The sequence below is a fragment of the Cricetulus griseus genome, assembly GCF_003668045.3.
Source record: "Cricetulus griseus strain 17A/GY chromosome 1 unlocalized genomic scaffold, alternate assembly CriGri-PICRH-1.0 chr1_0, whole genome shotgun sequence".
NCBI classification, from domain to species: Eukaryota; Metazoa; Chordata; class Mammalia; order Rodentia; family Cricetidae; genus Cricetulus; species Cricetulus griseus.
Window position 1 is genome coordinate 134,203,142 of NW_023276806.1, and position 24,044 is coordinate 134,227,185.

At 43.4% G+C, this 24,044-nt stretch overlaps 1 protein-coding gene across 1 annotated transcript in view; it reads right to left on the reverse strand.

Moving 5' to 3' along the window:
- The window catches only part of Ppm1h (protein phosphatase, Mg2+/Mn2+ dependent 1H), a 238,443-nt gene that overhangs the window by 12,286 nt on the left and 202,113 nt on the right, over positions 1-24,044 (reverse strand). The window contains exons 8-9 of the mRNA XM_027392288.2: positions 23,044-23,151; positions 5,174-5,325 (exon numbers count right to left, since the gene is read on the reverse strand). Coding sequence (XP_027248089.1) covers positions 5,174-5,325; positions 23,044-23,151 — 260 coding nt within the window. The remainder of the gene's footprint in view (positions 1-5,173; positions 5,326-23,043; positions 23,152-24,044) is intronic.

The window sequence follows — 24,044 nt, forward strand, 5'->3', positions numbered from 1 at the left end:
TTGTGTTTTATTGCTCTACGAGAGTCCTTCAGATAGAATGGATAAAAACCCCTCTTCAGTTAAACAAGGTGTTTCTTTTGAAGAAACAAAGTTTGTAATTGCTAATGCAGCAACACTGACCTTAAAAGAGGATTCGTTTATTTTTAAGTATGTGGAAGAGTGTGTATATGTCATGTGTGTGCCCACGCCCTCAGAGGGCAGAAGAACTTGAGAGGAAAAGAGGACCATTGGATTTCCCTGGAGCTGGAGCTATGAGCCGCTGATGTAGGTGCTGGGAACTGAACTCGGGTTCTCGGGAAGCAGCAGGTACTCTTAAATTCTGAGCCATCTCTCCAGACCCTTGTTGGTGCTTTGTAAGAAATCTTTCCCAACTCCAAGGCCATAGGGTAACCTACGCTGTTTTCTAAAAGTCTTATTTATTTTCATTTTTGTTCTTTAGAAGTCAGTCTCACTCTCCTTGGACTGTTTTTTGTTTTTGTTTTTTGAGGTAAGGGGGCAATTTTAATTTTTCCTATTGTATTAACTATGCTTAGTTTTATCTTATTAAGCAGGGCAGTACTTTGTACAGCCTACATAAATGTTAAAATAGGACTCTAATTGTTTTTCTACACTTGCCATAGAGCCAGCTTGTCAGACTCGGTGCAAATCCACTGGGCTGGAGAGATGCCTCAATGGTTACAAGCAGCTGCAGCTCCTACAGAGAATGAAGTTTGACGCCCAGCCCCCACGGGGCAGCTCACAACCTGCAGTAACTCCAGGTCCACCGGATCCGATGACCTTTTCTGTCCTCTGTAGGTACTTCATGAACACACATACATGCAGGCAAATATCCTTACACATAAAATAAAAATAAATACAAATCTAAAAATCTATTTCTGTAACTTAAAATTTTTTAATTTATTTTTATTTTATGTGCACTGGTGTTTTGCCTGCATGTATGTATGTGTAAGGGTGTTGGAACCTCTGGAACTGGAGTTGCAGTCTTAAGCTGTCACGTAGGTACTGGGAATTGACCCCAGGTCCTCTGGAAGTGTGACCAGTGCTCTTAACCGCTGAGCCATCTCTCCAGCCCCCCCCCAAATCTGCTGATATCTTTATTATAATGTGCTATATAGATTCAATATCGATTGAAATGATATCTTTATATTGTTCTAATGCTGATAATTGCTTATATTTTAATTGTTGCTGCATCTGATTGACAACTACTTTGGAACTACTATCATTTGTATTAATGTTCCAGAAAATGTATGGACTTTATTTTTATTGCCTTTTAAAATTGATTTTATCATTAATATTATTTATTTGATTATAAATATACATAAGTTTGACTGTATCTACCCGTTCAAAGCTAATATACAAAGTGTTTTTCCGTGGTGTTAAGGACACTCGTATCGCTGTTCGGCTATCACCAGCATCAATCTCTTGTGCTTCCTCCCGTTTTTAGACTGTAACTTATTACTCATTACAAACTCCTCTCAACCTTTGGCTACCATCAAGCCCACTTTATGCCTGCTTTAGGACCTCTTATGAGAGGAATCCCACCTGTAAGTGGGATTTCACACGGCATTTTACTTCTGCGACTGCCTTCTATCATTATGTGAGTGTGAAGTGGAATTCCATTTTGGTTTTGATTTGTTTTTCTCTAATGTGTTAGTCATTTCAAGGAATTAGATGGTGGCTTTATAATTTATCCTGTTGGTATACATGCTGTCCTTCCGGTCTTTATTTTTCCTCTTATGACTTTCCTTAGAGATTTATTCTGCTTTCACTTCTGGCATTGGATGCTGCTACTGGTGTCTGCACAGTTGATTTGGAACCAGAAGTATGTGGCATATACACAGGAGGGACAAGTACAGACAGCTCGGTGACTCTGGCTTCGTAGAGCCTCAGAGTTATATAGGTTCTTTTGTACATGTCTATGTGGAGTGCATAGGCTGAAGACACTAAGACATGTCTTTCTCTGAGGTTACAGGTTTCTTTCAGTCTTTGTTTTTGTTGTTTGTTTTTATTCTGTGGTCACAATGTCACAAGGTTGTGGTTGGGGATCCTCAGGACACAGGGGAAGCTCTAGATAGTTTTCTTAAGACACAGAGGGAAGCCAGTCACTTCTAGAACATCAGTGGTGAGTGGCACCTTGATCTATGCTTAGCTCTGAACCAGGAATAAAAATCAGAATGGCTATATATAGCCATTTTCCATATGTAGCACTATTATCCAGACCCAGGATATTTCTAGTTTGCAGTAATAATTTTTCTCCTTGATTTATAAAGATGTTCAGAAATATGGCTCAATTCCATGCTTGTTTCTTCCCACTATTAACTGAAGCATTACACTATTATGTTAGTTTCTCTATTTACACTTATTTAAAGTTTACAAATTAAATACTTTCAACATGTTCCCAAACAGAAAACAAAACAAAACAAAATCCCATAGGCTGTTTAAACTGATTACTATCCTTTGCTAATTAATGTACTGTTTTGTTGTTGTTGAGTTTGTTTTTGAGATGGGATCACTATGTACCTTAGGCTGTCCTTGAACTTGTAGTTTTTCTGACACCAATGTCAAGTGTTAAGATTTTGGGCAAGTGTCACCATTCCTGGCCAATACACTATTTTAATCCAGTAAATTAGTTCTAACAACTTTAACTCCATTCGTGTTTTATATAGAGGACGTGTATCTATGCTCATCCATGTATTTACTTATACTTCAGTTTAATAATCCACTTGATTTCTTGGGTCTTTTATCTGTGATCTTTCCCTTCTCTTCTATGAGTACATCCTTCAGAGTTTGGCGAACAATAACATTTCTCAGTTTTTGTTATGTTTGAAATTTCTTTGATTCATTTCCTTTATTGATAGTTTGACAGACTTTTGTTCAGTTGAAGATACAGTGTCTCTTAATGCCTCTCCTGCTCCTAAAAAGACTGTTCAAAGGGCCACTTTTGTGTACATCTGTTTCTAGCATCTCTGAGGCGGCTCATCTCAGGTTATTTAGTTTCTTAAGAAGGTACTTATTTAGGGCTGGAGAGATGGCCCCATGGTTAAGAGCACTGAGACCCAAGTTCAATTACCAGCATCCATGTATTGGCTCACAACCATTTGTATATCTCATTCCAAGGGATCAGGTGTCCTCTTCTGGTCTATGTGAGCACTGCACACATGTGGTTCACAGACATGGGAAGCAAAACATGAAAGTGAATTTTTTTTTTTTAAGCAAGGAAGGTAAGTAGCTATTTACAATTTCCTTTAGTTGTTTTTTATGAGATTTGTTGGGTTTTCTGGGCCTTAGGTTTAGCATTGTTCCAGGATTCTGTAATTCCCCCTTCCCCATTGTCTGTTATTATCTCCCTTTGGAAATATATATAGAACATCTTAGGTCATCTGTTTAGTTGCTTAATGTTTCACTGTTTCTTTTCTTGTCTCCCTGAGGTATATGACAGATTTGTTCAGACCAATTTTCTAACTCACCAATGTTTCAGTCACTTAATAATTTTTACTTTCTTCTTCTTCTTCTTTTGTATTTTTCTTTGTTTGTTTGTTTTTTTGTTTTTCGAGACAGGGTTTCTCTGTATTGCTTTGGAGTCTGTTCTGGAACTTTCTCTGTAGACCAGGCTGGCCTTGAACTCACAGAGATCCTCCTGCCTCTGCCTCCAAGTGCTGGGATTAAAGGCGTGTGCCACCAACACTTGCCTGAAGTTTTACTTTCTAGTGTATGTATGTATGTATGTATGTATGTATGTATGTATGTATGATAATCTAGAAGTTTCATTTATATATTTTAAAGATGCATTTTTAATTGCATGTGCATGAGTATTTCCTGCATGTATGTAAGCACACCTTTCATGTGTTTGATGCCTGTGGAGGCTAGAAGAGGATGTTGGACTTCTTGGAATTAGAGTTACAGCCAGTTGTGAGCTGCCATGTGGGTGCAGGGAACTGAACCTGGGTCCTCTGTAAGAGTAGCATGTTCTCTTAACTACTGAGCCCATCTTCCCAGCTCCCCATTTACATACTTTTAAAATCTGCACAGTAATTTTTCTAGTCTTGCCTCCTTAATTATATTTTCTTTCCTTTTAGATTTTGGTTTTTGGAAATAGGGTTTTCTCTGTGTAGCCCTGGCTGACCTGGAGCTCATTCTATAGACCAGGCTGGCCTCCAGCTTAGACATCCAGAGTTCTGGGATTAAAAGCACATGCCACCAAGCTCATCCTTGAGCCTGTTTTCAAAGCTCTTTAAATGTTCCGATGCAAGCTAAGGTGTTTATTTACATGTTTTGCTAACCACCTCAGTAAGGGAGTACTTCTAGGCCCAACTCTACTGTCTCATGCTCTGCTGGCTTCTACTCAGGATGAATCATTTCTTGGTGTTGAAGCTGGAGCTGCCTTTCTTCTAGAGGGTTTTTTTCCCTAGGGCTTTGAATCATGTAGGGCTGCTAGTGGTATTTACTCTGGTATATTATCACACAGGAAAACTCTACTGAAATCGCCTTCTCCTTCCTCTGAACTTCTCAAAAGAAATAGTCTCGTAAGGGATGATCAATGTATGAAAGGACTGATCCTGATTCTTATCAGCAGGGATCAAAACCCAGATTAACCTGAAGTGAGAACACGAGAAAGGAGACGGTATGGTGGCTCAAGCTGCAAGCACGGCAGAGGGAGGGGGCTCATTCCCAGGTTGAGGATACTATAGTGAGTTCTAGGCAAGCCAGAATTACATAGTGGCACCTGTCTCAATCCCGTTTACTCCTCACAAAGAAAAATTAGTAAAAAAGAAATGTCACTCTTATTTTTTTTTCCCAATAGGGGTTCATGTAGCCCAGGTTGGCCTCAAACGCCTTACTTAGCGAGGATGACCCTGAACTTCTCTTCCACATCCTAAGTGCTAGAACTACAGGCATGTACCACCAAGCCATTCATTGCACCCAAGGCCTCGTGCGTGGCAGGTAAGCTTTCCACCAACTGAGCTGTGTCCTCAGTTGTGTATACCTGTTGGTAAACTTTTAAGTTCTTAGCCATCTGTATTTGGGATCAACTTGAGGGTTTTCATGTGTTCTTGGGAGAACCTCTGATAAGATATGTAGTCCCTTCTGTATTTGGTTACTGAGCTATTCCTACAGTCCCCACTGCAAAGCAGGAGCGCTGGTGAGACCGGACAGTGCTTATAGACTCACCCACCTGTGAGGGTCATCTGGATCACAGTTAGGAAGAAACTGAGTGATTGCTTCTGCTACTTCTTCATTTGATAAAACATCCCAAAGTCCATCGGTGGCCAGGATCAGCACGTCATCTGCTCCATGCTCATATTTGGAGAGATCGTAGACTCTTACCTGAAAGAACAGGGAGACAGCAAGTGGGGAGATGGGGTGGGTGGGTTTTTTGTTTGTTTTTGTTTTTTGGTCTCTAACCAAGTGGCTTCTGATTCCTTGCTTTTTCCTGTCTGGCCTACTATTTTTCACAGATGCACTACACGGTACTTGATCCCAGAGCAAGCTTTGGGGAGTGGGTAGCTTCTTTCTGGGACTTGCTTACTTTCTGGACTTTAGGCCTATTCAAAACTGGGAATGGGGCCTGGGAAGGGCTTAATAATTAACAAGAAAGATATGAGTTGAAAATGTAATGCCTGAGCTACAGCTGAAGTGATGAACTACACGTGGACCTTGTGTGAGCCACGATGGGCACGAGGCTGGCATGCTCAACTTTCTTTGCATATATCATGAGCCACACTTCCCCAATTGCTATAAATATAAAGTTAAAAAAAATAGGTTCTGCCATTTTAAGACACAGTCTGTAGTGGAGATGAAGTTCATTTGGGATTTTAAGAAATGGCTCCAGATGTATTTATTAAGGACTAAGAAGACATACTTTGTTTAATGCATAACGTATTTGAAATCATTCTTGCCTATTGTCTCTAAGACACAATGGCTACAACACTCCCCCTCCCTCCAGTAAGGATGTGGTTCTGATATTACACTTGGGGTTGACAAACTCCAATATGGGAAAGTCACAAAAGACCAAAGCTCAAAAGATGGAAGCTCAAACTGCATTTCCTTTGTTCGAGACAGGGTTTTTTTGTAGCCTTGGAGCCTGTCCTAGAACTCGCTCTGTAGACCAGGCTGGCCTCAAACACACAGAGATTGGCCTGCCTCTCTCCTGTACATTGAATGATAGTGATATTTCAATACTGGTCTAAGAAACTCTTTACAACAGATGGAGCACCTCTGGAAAACCAGAAAGAATTAAGATGCAAGTTTCATTAGGGTGAGCCAGAGAGCACAGAGGAGCAAAGAGGAGTTTGGGGTTTTCGTAGCCATTCCTTCCTGATTCTGCAGTCTCCTTGTTTACACTACTTCACAGAATGAGGACAAACATCAATTTAGTGACTCACCCACTTCTCCTCTCTCAACCCTTTTACCCTCCATGCCCAGGAAAAGCCCTGGGGTAGTGGTGAGAAGAGGCAAGGAGAATGTGGCATAAGCTGCTGCTCTGGTGTCCCTTCCCACTGGCTACACTGGTGGCATGTGGCCATCTCAGGTGTAGGTAACAGTATTATAAGAGGTCTACCAGATGGTTCAAATCCAGCCTTTGTTCTAGGTCAGTGACATCCTTTAGGGGCTGGTCCTATGGGTTAGCGGACAGCATGGTGGGTGCCTGAAACCAAAGGAATGATTAACCTGGTAGATAAGCTCAAATGAAAAGCAGTCACAGGTCCAGGCCTCTATGGCCTACAGATGAGACAGTGACAATTAGCTAATGGCCCAGTACCTGATGCCAACCCCAGGGGAAGAACACTCAGTGGCATACTCTACCAGCTTTTATACACACACACACACAAATTTTTTTTTCCTCAAAAGGCATGCTTACTTAGGGTTGGGCTGACATTCTGCAGAAAGCACTGAGACTTCTGAGCAAGTGCGGGTGGGGTCATCAAAGCCCAGAAAGCAGAACTTGAATCCTCAGATCTCCTTCAAGTCATTCATGCCTTATTTCCCCTCAGTGGGAGGCAACCAACCCCTTTTGCTTTATTTTCTGTGGTTGCTGGGTGTGTTGGAGCCATGTTTCCTCAAATGTTAGTGTGTGGACCAGTCATCCAGGGAGCCTGAGCATAAGCAGATGCTTCTTAAGTTTTGAGTAGGGCATGAGAACCTACAGTTCCAGGGTGATGACAGAGGGGCAAATACTTGGACTACACTTGGAGTAGTAATGTCACAGGTGTCCTAATGGACCTGGAAATCAAGGCCTCTCTAGACTCTGTCATGCCAGACACAGTTTCCTGAGACTCTGGGAAGGGCAGTCAATGTCACTCCTAGGCTCACAACTCCAACTTCTACCTAGCCATGCTAAATTCAATGAGAATGGAATGTGTTCAGTGAGAGCTGGCTAGCTTCCCACTGAGGCTGATCTACAATAAGCTGCTGTGATCATCTGAGCTCCACCGAACAGGAAATGTTAAGTAACGGGAAGGTGGAGCATGTAGATGGGTTTGGCTCAGTCTTATATCTATAGTTAAGAGGAGTTTCCATTTGCCTCTCCATCCTTCCTAAAACAGATGTGTCCAGGTCTGAAGATAATACCAGTTCAGGATCTGCCCTGTGAACAGGGTGCCCACATGGCTTCAAAATGCTTTTTTGCAGGTCTAAGAAGTGGCTGGTTGATTCCTTCTGTCTAAATTAGCCTGCCCCAGTCACTTGATGGAAATCTCGACAGTGGAACCATGTGGGTTCATACCAACATGCTAGAAGATGCTGCTGTTCAATTTCTCAACAATGGGAATCTTCACCAATTCTATTCGAATTTCCACTCACAGCACACTAATTCGGTTTTATTAGCCAGCATGAAAATCTCTTTCAATACCGTTTTCCACACAATTTTATGTAAATAATACAAAGCCGGTAGCAACCCCATTTCCCGGGGCACTCCTCAATTAACAGCCTTTTAGGTTTTTTACTGCTATCCTTTGTTTCCTGCCCTTCATCCAATTTCCAAAGGACTTTGCCAACTTTCCACTTTCAGCTCTGGTCTTGTACATTAACCTACGATACAGAACACTCTGCAAAAATGCTTTCAGGAAAATTGGACCGGTGTGTGAGCCATCCCATTCTGCACTTATGCTTGCCAGCAACTAGGGTTTCAGTGGATGACAGTGATCACGGCAGACCTAGCCTTCCTTCTCTGAGGTTGCTGTAGATCTTCTTCAATGAGAACCCCCCTCACAAGGTTCCTCTGTTCATCCTAAAATAGCTTTTCATGTTCCTGGAAGCCTCACATGAATCTAGTGGGCTCGGAGGCTCAGTAGAACCAAAACATCTGGAAGAGCATTGCCACAGGACCCTAAGGGGTGAGCTGCAAGGTGCAAGGAACACCTTGTGGGGAAAGAGGCTAGAAAACACACTGAGAGCTAGCTACTAATGGCTTCCCCTCCTTGTTCTGATCAACAAAGAAAGGAAGGAAGGGAGGGGCAACTAGAAGAAGCCTTGGGAGTTTTGCATTAAGTTAGAGTAATACATGGATGTACTCTGACTTAGGAAAGGGGTTATGTCCTGATCAACCCACTATTAAATTGAAGGTATGGAAAACTGAAGATGCACTTCACACACATAACCTATGATACATCACAGCCGAGTTAGTCTCCTGTAACTGTGTCTGCCCAAGCACTGTGATGCCAGTGCCACAGCCCAGCAGTGGTAGAGACAATTATTCATATTAAACTTCATCTTGCTAGCCAGGTAAAAGATCCAAATTCAAAATACAGTTGTATACTAGCATCGAATAAAGCAATTCCAAACCAAACCACACAAACCAAGTCAAAGACCACCTATTATCTAAACAGCTGAGGGGTCTTGACTCATGATCTCCTGGCCACTAGTACCTCTGGGTGTCGACTGCTGCTAGACAGCTGATGTCTGCCTTGATGACCTGCATCATCATCTAACTCTAGACCCATCTGCAAGACACTAGTGGATCATAGCATGATCCAACAGGCCTAGCTTGCTGACTCTGACATGGCTAAATAGTTATCAAAATTCAATAGGTTGTTTATGCAGAAGCAGGAGACTCTTGCATTTCCTTCTCCTATACTCAAGGAACATACTCAGTGCATGGTAAGGGAAATGAGTGGGAAGACAAGAGTCTTGGCTAATATGCCCTGGATGAACTAAAGTGCTGACAGCTCCCAGGGCTCTAGCTTTCCAGCATGTAGAGATGTCCTTCCCATCATCAATGACACCCACTTGACACAGCAGCTTGTGACTCTTTAATACAGTATCTCCACTTAGTGCTCAGCTGTAGATTGCTGTTTCAGCATTTGTGTGCTATGTGCCCCCCCTTGTCCTATTACTGATATTTTGCTGGCATGCTAAGAAATTACAATCCTGTAAGCTGACTTAGGTGTCTTGAACTAATTTAAGAGAAGACCCCATCAATTTTCCCACTTGTCCCAGCTCCATGTCTTCTCTGGGATACCTTTACAGCTTTTGTGCTGGGGTCAAAGGTGTGAGCCACCATACCCTGGCAACCTTCACAGCTTTTATGCCTTCATTATCTCAGCAAAGTTGCACCTTTTTCTCCTGGTGAGTATACAGTGTGGGAAATGACAAGCTCCTGCAGCTCTGTGTGGCTTGAGGAGTGCAAGAGGACTCATGGCTTCAAGATTCAGTTTCTCATAAATCTTTGGGACTTTGAGATGGGTCTCCTGTAGCCCAGGCTGGCCTCGGAACTCACTATGTAGTTGAAGATGACTTTGAGCTTCTGATATTCCTGCCTTGACTTCATGAGCATAAGTGCTGGGATCACAGGTATGCACCACCATGCTGGATTTGTGCAAGCCAGGCAGCAATGACCCAACTGAGCTAGACAGCCCTGTGATTATTTTTTTAAACTGAAAATCAATCAAGAAAAAATCAAATTATAGTTCCTTCCCGCTCCACCGACCTGACCCCTACCAAGAGCCCTCGTCCAGTGGCTGATGGAAGCAGAGACAGACATCCACAGATGTACACTGAACTGAACTCTGGAACTTAGTTGAAGAGAGGGAGGAATGAAGATTGAAGGGGTTGGTACCTGGTTGGAGAAACCCACAGAAACAGCTGGCCTGAAAAAGGGGGAACACATCGACCCCAGATGCTGTCTGGGAGGCCAGTACAGGACTGATCCAGACCCCTGAACATGGATGTCAATGAGGAGGCCTCTGCACTCCAGGGGGCCCCTGGTAGTGGATTAGTATTTTTCCCTGGTGTAAAAAGGGACTTTGGGAGCCCATCCCACATGAAGGGATACACTCTTGCCCTGGACACATGGGGAAGGGCCCAGGCCCAGCCCCAGCCTAGGATGATGTGGTGGACTTTGCAGAGCCCCCGTTGAGGGCCCTACCCTGCCTGGGGAGTGGAGGGTGGATGGGCTAGGGGGTAGATCGGGGGTGGGGGAGGAGGGATGCGGGTGAGGGGAGGGAGAAGGGATTGACATGTGAAATAAGCTTGTTCCTAATTTGAACTAATAAAAAAACTAAAAAAATCAAATTATGTTAGCTCTGCCCTTCTCACAAAGCTGTTCTGAAGATCACGGGGGTGTGGGGTGTGTGTGGATGTGGGGGGAACACTTGAGTGGGTCACTATCACCACAGCTCTGCTCTCAAAGTGGCAACACCAAGGATAAGCTGCTGGGTGGAAACAAAGGGATGAGAGGGTACTCTGGGAACCTGGGGTTCAATCCCAAAAGTCTCATTTACAATAACAGTGATTAGGACTCTCAATAGTGTCATTGCCAGGAGAGCCAGAGATATTCATAAGATAAAGACCACCAAGGAGCAGTGGGAAATAAAAGCCACATGAAGTCTAATCCTAGCCAATCCAAAATCTGAACTTATAGGATGCTTGTATCAGAAGAAACACCCCAGCCTTTTTTTCTCATGGTCCTATGAATCAAATAGATTGTTTTAAGACAGACATTGATGCCACAAGGATAGCATCCAAATTCCCTATAGAGACCCTACCTACACTATATGTCACAAAGCCAGCACCACAGCTAATGGCGGTTGAAAGAGTTTCAGACTGACTTCTGCCTCAAATAACTTTGTTCTTTCACAATTCTAAGAAGTGATGCTAGGAATCTTGGCTGGGGTGGGGGCAGGCACTCGAGTCCTCAGACTGGGGGTGTTAGCGGGGAGAAGTTGGACACTGCTGGTCTGCCACAGGGGAGAAATGGCAGGGTCAACGCCTGGAGGTGAGAGAGGGTGGGTGTGCTTGGAGAGCTTTTCCTAATTTGGTTTGGTTGCAGGACGGGACTTCTGCTGGGCAGTGGCAAAGGATAGGCTTGCTTGCCTCTTCAGCCTCTAGTGTCTCCCTTTCTGAAATGGGAGATTGGGATGAAGTGTCTACTGGGCGTGTTCAGAGTGTCAACATTTTGACTCTCTCATCACAGGATGATTTAAACCTCGATGTGACTGGCCATGTGACTTCAGGGCACTGGCTGAAAATGCATCCAGTGACACTTAAGCATCACAAATACTTTGGCTGTTCAAATGACCCAAAAGGACTTGGCTATTTGTTTTGGCTGTGGGTAGTTTCATATTTGAAATAATGTACCACAGACACTCTTGGGGCTTTTTCATCTCATCTCTCTCTAAAGTCCACAGACAAAGATTTGGCTTTTAGAGAGTGGATAAGACTTAACAGACCCCAAAGCTTCAAAATCAGGTACAATATTTGACAGTGTTAATACAGCCTGAGGTTATAGCCAATGCCTAGAACAAGGGGTTTCCATTTCTGTCACACAAGACCCGGCATATCATAACCAGATAAGCTATAGGAAGAAACCCCATGGATGGACTCAGACACACACTGCACCTCGTTTTCTGAGCCTCCGACAGCTGGTTCATCATTAGGTGAAACCCTTGCTCAAGAAGGTAGACAACAAATGGGACAGAATCTACAGCAGCCATCGCTTGAGCTCATCTTCACTAACATGCCCTTGCTGGAGATAAGGAACCAAAGAAGCTCCACCCTGAGTATCCAGATGCCACTTAGACAATTCGGCATACAAGGCTGTCAGTACCAGTGACCAAAATATGAGTGACTGGCTTGCATTCAATAGCATTCTTTGTGCATGTATTATCTTCAGTTTAAGTGTTAATTGTGTATCCCCCCTCCTGCCCCCAGCCTCACTATGGGGTCCAGTACTATGACAACCTGATGTGTAAGCAGTGAAATGATTGTGAGTCTTAATTTCTATGGCTGCTACTTCCAGTTAAGGGATTTAAAAGAACCACAGTTGATGGGGGATGTCCTTCTGTATGCTGTGAATGTATGTTTCTCTTACTGGTTGATGAATAAAGCTGTTTTGGCCAATGGAAAGGCAGGACTTAGCCAGGAGGGAAATCCAAACAGGGATAGAGAAAGGTAGTAGGTGGAGTGAGAGAGATGCCATAAAGCTGCTGATAAAGCAAGAGACCTGGGCATTACCGGTAAGCTAAGACCACATGGAGATACATGGACTAACAGAAATGGGTTAATAATTAAGAAAGAAGAGCTAGCCAATAAGAAGCCTGGGTAACAAGCCAAACAGTTTATAGTTAATGTAAGCCTCTGTGTGCTTATTTGGGACTAAACAGCTACAAGGCTCTTCACAAAGGTAGGTTTTCAGAAGCCTCAAGTGAGCAAGAGACCAAGTACTCAAGTCATTGTGCATGTGGCCTTAGGTGAGCATAACTAGTGGTGGCAAACTGTGGCACACTTGTATAGCAAACTCAGTTCTATTGACTGCTCAGCAAGAAACCAAGGTCTCTACAGATTTTTGGTGAAATGGAAGGTAGGATATGTTGTAGGCCCAATCCTGTAAGCCGAAGGAATGACTCACGCTGTCTAGGACTGGAGTATGGTTATGTTTATATACCAAACCCACTCTGGGATTATAACATCAAGGTTTCTAAAACATAGTCAGGAATGGTGTGGGATGGTGCAGCTCAGAATTCTCTACTGAGAACCGGGTGTTGTGGCTCATGCCTGTAATCCTAGTATTTATGATGCTGAGGCAGGAAGATGGGTAGGAGTTTGGGGCCAGTGTGGGTACAGAGTGAGACTTCTTTAAAAAAAAAATCTAAAAGATGAAAATTCTTAGTCATCATCCTATACTTACTGCAACACTTCTTAAACTGTGGGGCATGACCCTGTAAACTAAATGTGGAAGTTGTGAACCCTCCGGCAACAATAAATGGTTTGTGAGTGCACAACAATCTAAATTTCATCCAAAATCTGACCTGTTATTAGTCAATCTAAGTTGCTTTGCAGCACACCTACCCCTGCTGTGTCACGTGACTCCATTGCAGTCTTGGTTCTGAACAAAAGTATGTGCTCTTACACTATGCATACTATCACACCACACAAGCCAGACAAAATGCCCGAAATGCCACAACTCAGGTTAGACACTATTGTATGCTATGACCTTCAGGGTTTGTGTTAACTGTACATATGAAGTATTCTGCTCCTGTAGAAACATAATGGTTTAATTACAGAGAACAAAATTTTCACTGTTTTTGTGCCGTCATTCCTCAGCGTGTAAATGTCAAACTAGTGCATCTTTGGATTGCATTGTAGTAAAATATTTGACTATAAAAACTGATCTTTGAATTACTAACTGGAACTTCATGAAAGACTGCTGTGTAAGTTTTAGTTTGGGAGGAAGGCAGAATTTCTAACAATTTCTCAAGTGGCTCTAAACCTGCTTCTGCTGTTTTCTTTACTACATATTTATGTGAAGTAGTGTATTCTCAAGATTCTAAGATCAAAATATCAGTCAACTTTGGAAAATGCTGAAGATATCATGTGCCCTGTAGTCTCACAATTTGTGTGTGTGTGTGTGTGAAGTGTGCATGTATGTGTCATGTGATATACATGTCACATGAATGCAGGTGTATGCATGCCATGATGTGCGCATGTAGTTCAGAGAACGTGGTGTCAGCCCTCAAGTTCTACTTAGTTTGAGACTATTTTATGCCACAAAAAGAAGGAAAATTAAAAAAATAAAAGTATCCTTTTGACCTAACAGCTACACAATTTTTGGAATTTTCACTCCCATTGAAAGAAATAACAGTAAACTAATCATAAACACAAACTTAAGTATTCAAGTAAATGATCATTAGGAATAATAATAATAATAATAATAATAATAATAATAATAATAATAATAATAAAGCTGAACACACCTTTAATCCTAGCACTCGGGAAGCAGAGGCAGGTGGATCTCTGAGTTCGAGGACAGCCTGATCTACAGAGTAAGTCCTAGGACAGCCAGGGCTACACAGAGAAACCCTGTGTCAAAACCAAAAACCATAAACAAACTAACAAAACAAAACCAAAAACCAACAAAAAAATCCCAACAGATTGCTGGAAGCTTGTATCCTAAGCCTCCCTTTGAGAACTGCACAACACAAAACTATGGGGATTGTAAACTTGCTTTTCCTTTCTACCTAGAACGGGCTACATTTTCCAATAACAAGCAGAACTCAAAGGGCCTGCTCTGAGATAAAGTCCCCTCTGGCCAAGTTTAATTAGCTTCTTTGTAAATCTGCTTTTACATAGCAGATTAGATTTCCTTTCTTAATTCACTAAACAGCTAACTCATCAGCTTGCATTAGTTTGCTCCTTATAGATGGGTGGCCATAACCCTATCAAGAGTTCATGGTGTGAGGGAGGTTTTGGGGGTTGGGGAGTGGTTCATAGCAATCGGCGACAGCCTCTGTGTGCCCCTCTGTCCACATGTACTGGTCTCAGAGATTCCCTCTACCATCCGAATGTAGAAGTGGTGCCAGTATGGCACTTCAGAGGCAGCACTTCTGAAGCTGTGAAATGCTGCCTAGGACCCTTCAACCACTTGCTCTTGGGACAGTTTCTCCAGGAACCAAGCAGGCTTGCTCGGAGCACCTAAGACCATTTGGATACACCATGTGTTGCCACCTGAGCTAAACTCTCAGCTGAGAGCCTATGTTAACTACCAGCCCACTGAGCCATCATCCTCTTAGACTTCTAGCCTAGCCTTGTCTTTCGATGCCAGCCAATCAGCATTTGATTGGGAGCATAGGAGGGATTCTGGGGGAACCATGCAGCTACACCCTAGTCTATGGATGGCAGAATAAACATTAGTAACAGAGCCATGAAAGTGAATGGTTTTGAAAGTGGTCTGTTTAAGTCAACAAAAGGCAAAAAGGTAGTGGTGGCACACGCCTTTAATTCCAGCACTTGGGAGGCAGAGGCAGGTGGTTCTCTGTGAGTTCCAGGCCAGCCTGGTCTACAAAGTGAGTTCCAGGACAGCCAGAGAAAAACACTTACAAGCCCACTTTGAGTAGTAGTGACTCTCAACCTTCCTAATGCTGTGACCCTTTAACACAGTTTGTCACGTCGTGGTGATCCTCAACCATAAAATTATTTTCACTGCTACTTTGTGACTGTAATTTTGATACTGTTATGAATTGTAATATATTTTAGGAGATAGAGGTTTGGTTGTCAGAAGGATCACCACCCATAGGTTGAGAACCACTGCTTTATATGGTTAAGATGGGACACTGAACCATCTAGAAGTTTTTCATTTGTCTTTGTTTGTACACAAATTACACTCATTATTTCTGCTTCTGCCTCTTTGCAGGTAAATAGTAGGAAAGTTATCCCTTGGTGGGGCTAAGAAAATTCTAGAACTCTCTATGGGGTCAACCCCACCAGGGCTGGGGGTAAGGAAGAAGCCCATTGTCTTTTTTAAGTGTTGCCCAGTCTAAATCTCTACTAATTAGGAAGTTATTCTGATTCTAGACGTTTATGTCTATTTTAAAAATTGGTTCAGAAAACTCAGAAGGAAAAGTCTAGAAAGCGAAATGTCTTGAGTGTGTGTGTGTGTGTGTGTGTTGGGGGACACAGTAGAAGTACCACACCAGGGCCTGACACATGCTAACCACATGCCATGGGAAGACAGGATGGTCCCTCTAACCAACAAACCATACCACCAACCCTGTGCTTAATAAAATAAAAATTTCTGTTTCACTCTGTAAATTGAATCGAACATCAGGTGAGTTCTTGTTACATTACAGGAACACACACACACAATAAAAAGCTTCTTTAGTTTTCACATCCTCACCCCAATTCAAAGTTCCTGTCCACGGAGGACTTCCCTGTCTGCAGCTCCTCACCCCTGCAAGAGCTCCCAGAACAGGCAGCTAGCTGATCCACGCCCCTTGATGCTTCAGGACCACTTCACAGACCTCTGTAGTAATCAGCCTCATTTACCCAATCTTGCAGACACGGAGACTCTCTAAGGCAAATTTTATTTCACTCGGAACACTCTCTTGCTTCCTTCTTCTTGCCCTACTTACTCTCTTTGTTGTATCATTTTCCCTCCTTCAACAAGGTTTATGGCTAATGATTCTTTAGCTAGTATTACCTCTAAGCGGCCCCAAATTCTAATCCCTGTGGGACATTATCCCCCTACCCCCATCCCTTTTCAACACCTATATATAGCCCTGGCTGCCCTGCAACTCACCCGGCCTCCAAGTCACAGACAGACACACCCCCCCCTTTTGCCTCCTGAGTACTGGAATTAAAGGTGTGCACTACCATGCCCAGTACATATATATATATATATATATATATATATATATACAGTTCCCCTCTCTATCATCCAAAGATAACTAACCCTTTAGAAGACTTGAAGACATCCATGGCATTAACATTATTCACCTCTCTAGACTGTACTCATCCAATTGTAGTAAAGTTTCCCTTGCCATGGCACAGCTACCTCCCCTTCTCATGGTAGCCTAGAATTATTTCCTTATATACTAGACCGTAGAAGCACAAAATAGAAAAAACACGCTTTCCCTAAAAGGGTATTGTAACATGGAACACAAAAAGTCACCAAGAATCAGGAGACTATAGATGTTAAAATGTAAATGGAAGGACCATAAATATCTTTCATGTTTGCCAGGGAAATACCAGCACTCACAAACACATTCCCTTTCCATATGAAAGTGGTCACAGGAAGGGCCTAAGTTTGCAACAGTCTTCGAGAAGCCAATAGGAAAGAAGGGGAGAAACATTACTGATCATCATGCCAGTGAGATCACTGATGCTCTTATTTGTTCCTCCCCATGATCCACTGGTCCAGGCCACACCAGGCCCCATGATGAAGGAAAAGCAGCTGGGGTCCTGTTGGTGGTTGGGGTAGATCTCATACTCAAGCTCTGTCTTTTATGAAAGGATTGTTTGAGATAAGGAAAGGAATATTATCTAGATTAAAAAAAAAAAAAAAAACCTAGGAATGAGCTGAAAGAGTAATTTGGAGTATAAGAAACAGCTGACAGACTCCTAAAAGCCAGAGAAAGAGAGAAGGAACGAAGCAGGGAGAGAAAATGAGGTCTCCTTGCGGTTCTGTCTGGCTCGGCTAGGAGACAGGCCTGTGGCATGGGGGAGGGAGTTGGCTCTGCAGAAGAACCCCCAGACAGAAAGACCTTGTTCTTCCAAGAGCCCAAACTGGGGCACAGTCTTGGACTGGAGGCCGGAAAAGAAAGATGAAATTAGGAACCCTAGCTCTCCAGTGGGCCTGTCACAGGCCCAAAGGGGTGGGGGAGTTGAGAACATCTGGGAGTCGAGGCCCTAGGCTTGTGCCAAGCTGTCTGAGAAACAGGACACACTGTGTGTGCTTGGCTGGAGGTGTAGAACTGTTGGAAAAGAGGACAATGCGGAGGACCTGGGCACTAGTGCCTGAGACTTAAAAAATCCTTTCCGTTCTGCACTCTTCAGGATGCTGTGGCATAGTGTAGCCTTAAGCTTCCTAATTAGGCAAGAGGCAGACCTGGCTGGAGAGCGCTGGGGGAGGGGCTGCAGCCCACTCAGTCCCACAAAGAAAGCCAGGTGCTGTAAACCAGAGAGTGAACCGGCTCCCACACTCCCCCACAGCCTGCTGCTAGCAGCCCCCCTGCTTCTGTGGCAGGGCCTCTTGTGGAATTCAGGTCTTGGCTAGAAATCTCTGCTTTAGACCCCAGAAGGTCTGAGGGAGGCTCAGGAAACCTGGCGGCTGCTCCTCAGGTTTGGCAAACTCAAGATTTTTCCAGCGCCTTGTGTTCAGCAAAACTGAAAATGTGTTTGGCTAAGAAAGAAACCCTTCTCTAATTTTTAAACCTCTGTGCATTTTTTACATAAATTTGATCCACATGGTTCTGATTTATTTATATTTAATTCGTCAAATCAAATTAGGAGTTACAGAGATGAATGGGAACAATGGTAATTTCCAAGAAGGTTTTTGAGCCCTTTTTCTTAGAATTAAATCACATTTCTTTCCTCCCCCCTCCCTCCCAGCCCCAGTCCTTAAAACTACCAGACTGAAGTGGATTTGAAATTTAGAAACCAAATGTGAAATAAAGACCCATGCTTGGCAGAGTCAAAGCATAGCAGGGAAATATTCGGAGGAAGTCACAGGGCATGAGGGTGGGGTGCTTGTGAGTGGAGGGGGAGGTAATGAAGACAGGGAAGGAGTCTGTGGTTCTTCATTAGATGGCTTAAATAAATTAACTTGCCTTTCTGGGATCCCAACAGAAGCTGCCTAGCCATTTCTCTCTTGGGTATGATTTTATCACCATCCCCTTGGGTAAAGGGTTTTAGCTTTAAGGAATGGAGCTTGGGGGCGGGGGGGGGGTGCCTGGGGAGACATGACACACAGACTGTCTTCTTTTTTCTCTTCTAACCTCTACAGTAGTCAGTTCAAATTGTTCCTCCTCTAATGGAACCCTCCCCCCTTCTCCTGACTCTAGCGAAGGCCCCTCCATCTGGAAACATTTAGAATATGTATAACAAATTTAATCTTGTGCAGGGGATTTTGGTATATACACTACACATCCATTAAGCCAAATTGTAGGCACTCCATGGTATTTTACACAGTTCTGTCTGGCCTAGGTTTACATACATACAGAGGCTATTACTGTCGTTCCCAATTACCCTTCTGACTACGCCATCATCTTCATCTTTAGTCTGAGGTCAACACTATTGCTCTGAGAAACTCTAGCCACTGAGGTGATAAGACCAAGGGTTTGTGCTCAAGACAGAGGTGTCCTCTACGGAGCCCTAGAACCAGTACATGGTGAGATCCTAAGCTCTCACCGCCATGACCCTGTCACTAATTAGATGTGGGTTGTAAGCACAGTTTGCTACATGACAGTTGTACAACTTTGGGGAGTTATTTTCCTGAGTTGCAGTGCCCCAGTGTATACAACATGGGCACAATCATTGTTGATGTCACAGCTCTGGTAGGGATAAGAAGCTGCCTGAACAACCCTAAGTCTGTTGGATGGGGAGACAGGCACCCTGAAAGTACAAAGTTTCAAGTAAACATGAGAAAGCCATTTCTGACACCTAATCTGAGCATGATGGCCACAGCTAACAGCCCCCTGAATTCCCATTCTGAAAGCCCTTTGCAGAGTCCGTGTTTTTTAAGGCAAAGGGCAGCACTGTGGCTGGCTGCTCTAAAAGTCTAACTGCAGCAGGCCACTGTCCTTCCAACCACACTGAGCGGCTCTCCCCTTACATAAAGCAGTACCTGCCTGCCTTCGTGCATGGGGGAGGGAGCCTGAGAAAGGAGTTATAAGGCTGCTGGAAAGAGCAAAATGCTTAATTAGTGTTTCCTGCGATCCCCAGGGAGGCTTCTGTACAAAGTACAAAGGTGAGGGTGCCATTTAACATGTCGGATGAATGCCTTCCCCCCAAGGGGGAAAGTACAGTTTTATGGGCTCAGTTACAAACCCTGCACTCAGTAGAGTTCAAAGGAAAGAGAGTTCAGGGTTCAGAATTTATTACTTTTCTCTGGCAAGAAGCAGTTTCAGCAGTCATTCCCTGGTCCTGATGTTGGCCAGTGTGGAGGGATTTGGAACTCCAGGGGACTTTGGACATTCTGTCCAGCTGTGGTCCTTGCCATGTAGAACTGTTTCAGGAGCTCAGAAAGAAGACACCTGTCAGCTCTGAATATAGACTGCTTCCATTTTTACTAAGACAGCTTCACGTACAACCCCAGGGTCTATTGGGAAATACATCTTTCATGCCTAATGTTTATGCCTAGAAATTCTCATGCCAGCTCCAACGCTGACAGACTCAAAATGAATTGTTTGGAGTCCTGCAGGGGAACTGGGCCTGGGTGGCTGTTTGTGCCCATGGATAATGGGGCGGGCCACATGGTCTCACAGGCAACAGTGGGCCTGGAAGTCACTTGTAGCCTTTGATAAAATGTGAGTGTGTGTGTGGGAGGGCATCGAAAACTTCTCTCTACAGTACAGATGTGTGGGCATGGGGCTGGGTGGCTTGTGATGCGTGGAACGAGGCTGGCTAACTGGGCAGCAGATCTTCTCTCACAGGTTTCTGCTGAGATGGCCCTGCACTGCTGTTCATTCCAGGCCTACTCTGGTAAATAAGCCTGCTTAGTTAGATATTCATTTTGTAGGCACCAGACTATGCCTTCCAATGTAACTAAACACCGCCCTTTTGAGGCTACTCTGAGTGAGTTTATGTTTCCCACAATCAAAATGACCTACATTAGAATAGCACCTACTGAGCAGGGTAGAACCTCACATCTACAGTCCTAGCTGGTTGGAGGGCCAAACCAGGAGGATTGTGAATTTGAAGCTACCTTGGGCAATACAACAAGACCCCTGTCTCAAATCCCCATCCCCAGCACACACTAGACTGGTGTGTGTGTGTGTGTGTGTGTGGTAGAGCACACAATGAACTGCTACCTTCAATATACAACTTTTCCCTAATCCTGGCACCTATTCTTGGGTAGAACAACCAGATGGAACTATGGTTATACATTCTGGACATTTCCAGTGTAACATGGGACTTCAATAGCTCATTTTTCATGGTATGGCAAACCATGCTGGTTTCTGACTTGCTCACCTCTCCCACAGAAATCAGGAACTAAAGTTATCGCTCTCCCAACCTCCTCTGAGGCTAGAAGAATGACATGATTTTAATCAATGAGATTTAAGTGAGCATATGTAGGGAGGGAGCCTGTCCCCACAGTTTTCATGGAGGAGGTACCCATGAGGCCCTATCGCTAGCTGAAGAGCTACAGGAAGCTGGTGGCTGCTGGGGGAGGGAACACCATTTTGCTTTAGGGGTTATGGTCCCCAGAATGCTGTTCTTCCTAGCGGATGACTTGACACCTATGTACATCTGGGCAGCACTAACTGAACTTAGTGGGTTATTAAAAAAAGAAAGAAAGAAAGAAAGAAAGAAAGAAAGAAAGAAAGAAGCCAGGTGGTGGTGGTGGTGAATGATTTTAATCCCAGCACATGGGAGGCAGAGGCAGGTGGATCTCTGTGAGTTGGAGGTCAGCCTGGTCTAAAAAGTGAGTTCCAGGACAGGCAGAGCTACACAGAGAAACCCTGTCTTAAAACCCCAGCCTCCCCCTAACCCACCAAACAATGGAAAGGAAGAAAAGAGAAGGACATGAAGTAATGAAGGGGACATATTGTGGAAGGGGAACTGGGGGCAGGGCTAGGCACTGGGGACACTGATCAAAATAAATGTGTGCATGTTTGAAATTCTCAGAATAAATTTAAAAAGAAAGACAAAGCAAAGCCCAAACTCACAAAACATATAACAACAACAAAAACAGAGTCTTACTGTGTGAGAAAAATAAAAACAGAGTCTTACTGTGTGAGAAAAATTCATTTCTAAACCCTCATTACATTTAGTTTCTTTGTTTTCTGGAATAGGGTCTCATTATCTAGCCTTGGCTAGCTTGAAGCTAATTCTATAGACCAGGCTGGCCTCGAACTCAAGAGATCCACTTGCCTCTGCCCCTCAAGAGCTGGTATCAAAGGTGTGCACCACTATGCCCCACTTCATTTGTTTTTCTAGACAGTCTCCCTATGTAGTCCTGGATGACTTAGAACTTTCTATATAGGCCAGCCTGACTTGAACATTTAGTGATGTTTGCCAAAATTACAGGCATGTATCACCATACTTGGCCTACAATTAGATTTTTATATTATTACATTTTTTTTATTTAAAATGGAGACAAATCCTTTCTAAATAATACACCGTGAAAGCCAACATAGAATCTCATAACATTTCCAGAATTGTAGGAAATATTGTAGGAATTTTTTAAAAATAGACAAAATGGCAAATATATTTTTTAATGAACTTCTCCAAATGACACTTGAATGACACAAATCCTCTGGTTAACTAAAATCAAGTGAGGAAACACATAGATGAATAGCTGAGCTACAAGGTCTTGAGCAAAAATGCCTCAGAAAATATTTCCCTGTGTAATATGAAAAGTTGTCAAAGATAAGACTGAGGGACAGAAATTAGCATGTCCCCTTATACCAGTGGGTCTCAGCCTTCCTAATGCTGTGACCCCTTTACTACAGTTCCTCCTGTTGTGTTGACCTCCAACCATAAATTTTTTCATTGCTATTCCATAACTGTAATTTTGCCAATGTTATGAATCATAATGTAAATGTTTTTGGAGACAGAGGTTTGACAAAGGGGTTGGGACCCACAGGTTGAGAACCACTGCCTTAGGAGATACATTTGAGCTAAACCACAGAAAGAATTGGATGCTGTGGATGGGGAGCAGGACATTCCGAGATGTAAACAAGCATGAGGAGTTGAAGGTCATACACGGTAACTGAGTTCATTTGGTTTGTGAAGGGGAACAAAGATCTGATTAAAAAGTTAGATCAAATGGCAAGCCTGGAATGGCAACTGGAGTTGGGCTGTGTTCCAGCCCATGGGGTGCCACCGAAGACTGCGAGATGTGAGGAATGAGAACAGTCCTTTGGGAAGAGTCACTTTATAGTGACGTGGGAGGAACTGAAGGAGATGACGAGGAGTTGACATGGCTCACTAAGTAGGAGATGGTGAGGGTATGAATCCAGGTAGTCCAAGTGAGAACAGGGTGACATGAGACACATTAGTACATGTAAGCCATGCTGGCTATTGTTTGGATGTGGGGTGAGGTCAGGGAAGGCATAATGCACAAAATATTTTATTGTACAAAATATAAACAAAAACTTCATGTGGTACCTCTGGAGCTGAAGACAGGAATGGTTTTATGTAGATGTTGGAGTCATGAACCTTCAGGTCATGGTCCCCAAGTCCTCTGGTCACTCCAATAGTTGCCATTACCCGGGCCTAGGAATATAAGCAGAGAGTTACCAGAAATACACACAGTGATGGCATCCTGTCCCAATTCTTCTTACTTATCGATCTATGCTGTTGGCTGTTAACTGAGATGTGTGGTATTAAGAAGGAAGGGCCCGTCAAAATCAGTGCTGTATCTTAGGCTTACTATGTTGCTCTGCTGTCTGTCCTCGGGTTTTCTTCTATTGAGCCCGGAGTGAAGAGCGCTGAAAATAAGCTAACTGTAACATGTGTGCCATCTACAGCTGCTGAAATCAGTTCATACTAAATCAAGAGCATTGAACCACCAGCTGTCCCATCTACCCACACACTCACTCTACAAGTATTTGCTGGACACTAGCTACATCCTTGGCACATCAGAGGCAATAGCCAAAGATGAAGCAAGTCTGAGGCAGCTCTTGTCTTTGCAAATCTCAACTATTAGGTTTTATGGCTAGAGAAAATAAATCTTTAACAACATCATGATCTGCCTCAATATTCCTACAAATTCTTTCTGGGCAGAAAGGAATAAAATGTCACTAATGTGTCTATGTCCAGATTTCTAGACTGTAGCCTTATGCTTTCTCTAAACTTATTTATAATGTTTATGGAATTAACATTACATTAATATCTACACAGAGGCCTTAAATGTCTCCTAAAGCACCTACTATATGAACACACCATGTGGAAGGGACACAAGGCTTCATCTCTACTATGAAGGAACTTGGTAAAGAGGTACATATCTAACTAATACATAAAATGTGCTTAAGCTCTAGGAGACACATGAACAGTGGGATATGTGAATTTAGAGGAAACAAAAATTCTACCGAGACAGTCCCATGGTGGAGGCAATGCTATTTGGTGCCAAAAATTGGACAGTATCAGATAGGCAGACCCAGAGAGAT